The sequence below is a fragment of the Mus pahari genome, chromosome 22, assembly GCF_900095145.1.
Source record: "Mus pahari chromosome 22, PAHARI_EIJ_v1.1, whole genome shotgun sequence".
Taxonomy (NCBI): domain Eukaryota; kingdom Metazoa; phylum Chordata; class Mammalia; order Rodentia; family Muridae; genus Mus; species Mus pahari.
Genome location: NC_034611.1, coordinates 13,940,326 through 13,946,573, shown reverse-complemented (window position 1 = coordinate 13,946,573; position 6,248 = coordinate 13,940,326). Strand labels below are relative to the sequence as shown.

The 6,248-nt window shown below is 42.0% G+C and overlaps 1 protein-coding gene across 1 annotated transcript in view; it reads left to right on the top strand.

The window, feature by feature from the left end:
- Nucleotides 1–673: 673 nt before the first annotated feature.
- Nucleotides 674–6,248, top strand: part of LOC110338937 (short-chain dehydrogenase/reductase family 16C member 6) — a 24,295-nt gene continuing 18,720 nt past the window's right edge. Inside the window, exons 1-2 of the mRNA XM_021222413.1 lie at nt 674–761; nt 1,256–1,596. Of these exons, the coding sequence (XP_021078072.1) occupies nt 1,276–1,596 (321 nt within the window). The 5' untranslated portion in view covers nt 674–761; nt 1,256–1,275. The remainder of the gene's footprint in view (nt 762–1,255; nt 1,597–6,248) is intronic.

Sequence of the window (6,248 nt, the reverse complement as noted above, 5' to 3'; positions counted from 1 at the left end):
CTGAGTTCAATTCCCAGCAACCACATGGTGGCTCACAACCGTCTGTAATAGGATCTGATGCCTTCTTCTGGTGTGTGTGAAGACAGTTACAGTGTTCTCGCATACATAAAATAAATAATACTTTTTTTAAAAAAATGGCTATGGGTAAAGGACCCATTAGTTCCAAGAACAGCTATTCTAGTTGGAAAGACCTGAATGACAGTTACAGACACTTCTGCTCTTGAATAGCTAGCTATGTGACTGCCCAATGAAATTACTTAAGATTTTCTGTTTCAGTATAAATTAGCCATACGATACTTAACTTATCCCTTCCAAAAATAATTATATGAATCAGGTGAAAATATATAGAGGCTTTATTTGTAGTATAATATTATTAAACATTCACCAGGTGGAAGAGCATATCTATTATTAAGATGACTCATTTGTGTTGTCTAGGGTTGTGGGGGGAGGGGATGTTGTTGTCTTTTTGTTGTGTCAACTTGACAAAAGCCAGTATCATCTGAGAAAAGTGAACCTCAGTTGAGAAAACTGCCTCTATCACATTGGCCTGCAGGCAAGGCTAAGAGGTGATGGATGTGGGAGGGCCTGGCTCACTGTGAATGGTGCCACCCCTGAGCAGGTGGTCATGGACTGTATAAGAAAACTGGCAGAACAAGCCGGTCAGCAGCACTGCTCCACGGTCTCTGCTTCACTCTCTGCCTCAGATTCCTACCTTTAACTCCTCTCCTGCCTTCCCTTCATGACTGACTGTAACCTGTAAGGTAAATTAATCCTTTTCTTCCCTTAGTTCCTTAGGCTTGTGACCTTTATCACAGCAATAGAACACAAACTAAGGCAAAGCAGTAGAAAAATGACTAGACCAAGTGTCCCAAGTCTTAGTCTGCTTATCATATAAGACTGAATGAGTTAAGGCATAAAAATTGTATGCCCTTGATAACAAAGCTATTCTTATTATCTATAGCCTACCTATCAATCACAGAATCTGAAAATGGGTGTCCTATAAATTAAGATGTTTCTTATTAACATAAAGTGTTCTCATCATCATTGTTTATGTAATTTAATAATTAAGATGTTTCTTGTTGACATAAATGTTATCATGCTCATTGTTTATATAATTTACGGCTCATCAGTTATGACAATTTCTACTGAAGCTATCATTTGAAAATACTGTCTCAGATATAAAGCCTTTGTACTAAATGATGCACTACAGCTGTTGTAATAAAATAGACTTACCAGTTACTTTCCCCCTTATTAGGACGGGAATATTCAACCAATATGAATCCAGTGGCAGACACAGCCATCTTTTTTGGAAAGTTTCTATATTACTTTTTAGAAGCTCTAGTTTTCAAGATAATTCCTAAAAGGAAAAAGGATGTTTCTGGAGAGATCGTACTTATAACAGGAGCTGGGAGTGGACTTGGAAGGCTACTGGCCATGCATTTTGCCAGCCACGGGGCCACTTTAGTTCTCTGGGACATTAATCAAGAAGGCAATATGGAAACCTGTAGACTGGTCAAAGAAAAAGGTGATGTGAAAGTCTTTGCCTATACGTGTGATTGCAGCAGCAGGACAGAGGTCTACAGAGTTGCTGACCAGGTGAGTTCATCACTGCTCCTTGCTACCGTTCTGGGAAAACTGCTTCTAACCTGCATTTTTACTACTACAAGGGGGAAGGGATTTATTATAGGTTCTCCCAAAGATTGCTGTGTATCTACAGTTTAATTCTGTTCATCTTAAATATGGCTTTATATTTAAAGACAAGAAGCAGCCTAGCCTAGCAGGGCTTGTCCTGACTTCAGAGCCCAACGCTCCTGACTGCTTTGCTGAGTGACCTACTCACTTCAGAACCCAGTCCTGTCTGGCAGCTTTGCTTAGGGATTCACCTGTGGTTGGTAGACACTCTGCCAAGCCCCAGATCTCCTGACTTTGTTGTGCAACTTTTACTATGTTGCCTTTCGACACCCACCTGCATGTCTGTGAAGTGAGTGGTTGACAAGTTCATGGTGTGCAACTTTAACTCCCTATTGTCCCATAACTTTGATGACAATTAACTCACACCCAGGCCTATGGTAAACCTATTGCCACATTGTGTTTTTTGAAAACATTATAAGGAGTGTAAAGGGGAAATCACTCAGCGTACAAAAGTTTTTACAGTTTACCTGTTGTTATTGTCTAACATTGGGTAAGATGTTTCACCTTACCCATGATCCCCTTGACAGACACAGAACAACACAGCACACAGGAGATCGACAATGGAAACATCAGTGAGGTAGGAAGGAGGAGAAACTATAGGCAGACACCGTTATTGTTGTTTCCACAGAAAAGAACAGGCTATTTAATAAATGGATAATTTGTGTGATTTCAAAGGGATCTAGAGCATAGGAACCGCTTGGTTTTCTGCTCTATGGCTCAGCCATGATTGAAATAGACATATTAGTAATCCAGACTGCAGTAATGCTATTAGGGGAAGGAATTGGACATATGGGATTAATGGCTTTCTTGGAAAAAAAAAAAAGTCTAATGTACCAGCCTCTAGTCAAAGTCTCAAGGCTGATTCAAAATATTTGAACAAACAAGCCAAAGCAAAACAATATATAAAACTAGCAGCTATATTATTTTTATCTTATGTTACTCTTTTCAGCAATTGTATACTTCATAAACCAGTTCATCAATACACCTCTTGGCCTTATGAAATGTATTTTGCTGTCATCATTCCTGTTAAACAGAGGAAGAAGCCATGGAGCACTGACCTTGTAGTTTACCCAAGATCACAAGGCAGAAACTGGCAAGAGACAGAGTCATGGCCAGGTAGCTGGGAGTCACAGATACATAAAGCTTGACCACAGAATCCCCAAGAGATTTCTTTGCAACTCAGTTTCTCTATGTGCAATTCAACTCTGTATTTATTTAAAATTAATGACTGAGTGACCGTGATACCATCTGAACCTCTTGCTTCATACTTCCTTACTTTCCTCTCCCTCTTTCCTTGATTGAGGACCCATTTTGAGCTTTTGGAACTGGCTGGCAGATAATAGCAAGGTGGCCATTATAGCTCCCTGGGTCGATTTTGGTACAGAACAGGGGGAATCAAAAAGGAAAGAAACATGGCAGAAAGAGCTCCCAGCAAAATGGATTTGGGATGAACTTAATGTAATTTGATGAGTGGGGGATTCTGTCCCAGAACCAGGCATCAGCCAGTTCAGGGTGCCCAGAAAAACCTTTGCTTCTGTCCCTGATCATATATAAACTTCACAGTGAAACAGAAACTATCATTTTGCTACTTTGTCCATTATGAAATAGAGACAATGAGAGTTGAAGGAATTTAGCCAGGTCATGGATCAGGAAGCCAATGGAACTAAATTGGCCCTAGAACTCCTGCTATCTTAACCAAGGAACATCATCAGTGAGCTGTGAGCAATGTGAGCATACGTCAACCTTTCCATATGCTGAAACGTATCATCACCTTCTACACCACCATCCCTGTCTCTCTACAAAGCAGTCTGTTCTGGTTGAAATTTCCTTGGTGTCCAGAAGAAAAAGATTCTAAAAAATTAGAAATATTTGCCATTGAAATATATCCAAAAGGTTTCTTTTTGGCCACTATCTTATAAGTAGCGTGTTTCCGGGTTTACCCCTCTATCATGTTTTTGGCTTAATTGTAGTTAGTTCTTAAGTACTGGGAAACCCAAATACTTTACCTGTAAGACTTTAACAAATGGCAGACATCATCCTCACCCTTGAAATGGATGGAGAACCAGTTAGTGTGGCAGCATTCCAAAGGGCAGAGTAATTAGCTTTCCATAAGCAGAGAAAGAAAGAATTTTCATTTCCAGCATGCAAAGTCAACAAATACAGTCAAACAGAGTGACACATGACTGTAATCCGAACTTTGGGAAGGGTAAGGCAGGAAGACTGTAAATTCCAGGAAAACTGAGTCTATAATCTTGATGATTAAGAAGAGCAAATTTGGTAGGCACTGGAAGAGCCTCTCAGGAGCCTCTCTTGCTGTATTAGGCTCCTGTCAGCAAGCTCTTGTTGGCATCCACAATAGTGTCTGGGTTTGGTGGTTGTATATGGAATGGATCCCCAGGTGGGGCACAGAAGTGGATACTCACAACCATCCATTGAACAGAGAACAGGGTCCCCAATGAACAAGCTAGAGAAAGTACACAAGGAGCTGAAGGGGTTTGCAGCCCCATAGGAGGAACAACAATATGAACTAACCAGTACCCCCAGAGCTCCCTGGGACTAAACTGCCAACTAAAGAAAACACATGGTGGTACTTATGGCTCTAGCTGCATATGTAGCAGAGGATGGCCTAGTCGGTCATCCATGGGAGGAGAGGCCCTTGGTCCTATGAAGGTTCTATGCCAGTATATGGGAATGCCAGAGCCAGGAAGTGGGAGTGGGTAGGTTGGTGAGTTTGGGGGTGGGGAGCAGGTAGGGGATTTGGGGAGGGGAAACTAGGAAAAGGGATAACATTTGAAATGTAAATAAAGAAAATATCTAATTTAAAAAAGAGAAAAAATTTGTGTAAGAGCAAGTATTGTAGGCCACTACAGATGTGAATCAATGTCCTCTCAGAAGTACTGAGTCTTTTGGAAGGTTCTTAACTCCCATTGCCTGTTTCCCCATCCATGAGCTAGAACAATGTCTTCCTTAAATGTCCACTCTAAGTAGAGTGAAAATTAAATTCTACAATCTACATAATAACTCTTCCTGCTGTAGTGACTCTCAGATGCAGGACTTCCTCTTGGAGGAATCAATGGTCATTCATTCTCTAAGATATTTAGTGATTTTATATGAAAGGCTCTGCCTACTTGTCCCCATTTTTTTTTTGACCAGGTATCCCTCTGTAGTCTGAGATGGAGCCCTTCTTCACACTGATTGTCCCCCCAAACCAGTAAGATGTCCTTTCAACTTGGTCTTTTGTGAATGTCTTCCTTGGACCTAACCTTTCCCAAAGCAGAGAGGTCTAATCTCAACGCCAGCCCATATTAACTCACTTATCTATATCAACAGCAGATAGATACATATTCGAATCTTCTCCAACTGGTAGGTTCAGCACATAGCATGGACCAGGAATTAGAAAAGTCAGGTCAGGATAGGCAATGCTTCCTGTCTAGAGGAAAGAAAGAGTAGTTTTATCTTCCAGAAGATTTAGAAACTCTCTCTCTCTCTCTCTCTCTCTCTCTCTCTCTCTCTCTCTCTCTCTCTCTCTCTCTCTTCATTTGTTAGCCTGTTCATTACTCTGCCCCAGCATCAGCTTTATCACTTTGACCTACAGAAGTACAATCTGAGACAAAATGGCAGGAGAGAGACACCCTTTACTGAATATTCCTGGCATGTGCTTTACTCCAAACAGGACTCCTGATGTTTAGTTGGCTATGCAGGCAGCAGGAGTGGACCATGTGAAAGGGAAGAGATGGGATAGCTGTGAAGCTCGTAAAAACCCTACTGGAAGATTGTGTTGGGATTAGAACTAGTCTTTTAAAACTAGTCTTTTAGCAGTTTGCAAAGGGTCACAGAAGTCTCTGGGCACTGGGACAAATACACCGTTGTTTGGGATGTCTTCAGTCCAAGCATGACTTACCTTAGCCAAACAGGAACCAGGGAACTGACTACTATAGAAATTAGCCATCACGCATCCACATGCTCACAGTAAACCTTAGTGGCTGCAAGAAGATATATTGTCAGAGACACCCAGGTAGATAATGTCTTCACACTTTGCTGGAACTAAAGACCAGCAGGAGAGAACACCAGAGCAATCAAGAGATGCAAGTTGGGAAACAGGCCATGCTGGGGACTGTGGGAACAAAAAGGGGGGACCCTGGAGAAGAGGGGAAAGGGAAAAGGCCCACACCCTGCCAGAGTTCCACCTATTCTCTGGTCAGTCAGGTGTGGGAGGGCTAACTACCTTCCACTCATCCCTGGGTGGGCATTCCTCTATCCCACTCTTCAGGGGATTAGCCAAGGTGCAGCCCTACCTGGGGAGCCCTAGAGCTACTTTCCTAAAGTCACCAGGGTTATAGGAGAGAGGGATGAGGAAAGAAGAGGTTCCCAACACTGACCAGAGTGTGCAGCGGATCTTGATGGAGCAGAGACTCTCTATCATTTAAGAGCTTTATTATAGAAATGCAGGGGGAAAGAGAGAGAGAGAGAGAGAGAGAGAGAGAGAGAGAGGCTAGAAAAGAAGAGAGTAAGGGAGAAGAGAGAGGAGAGGAGAAGACAAAGTGAGAGAAGAGAAG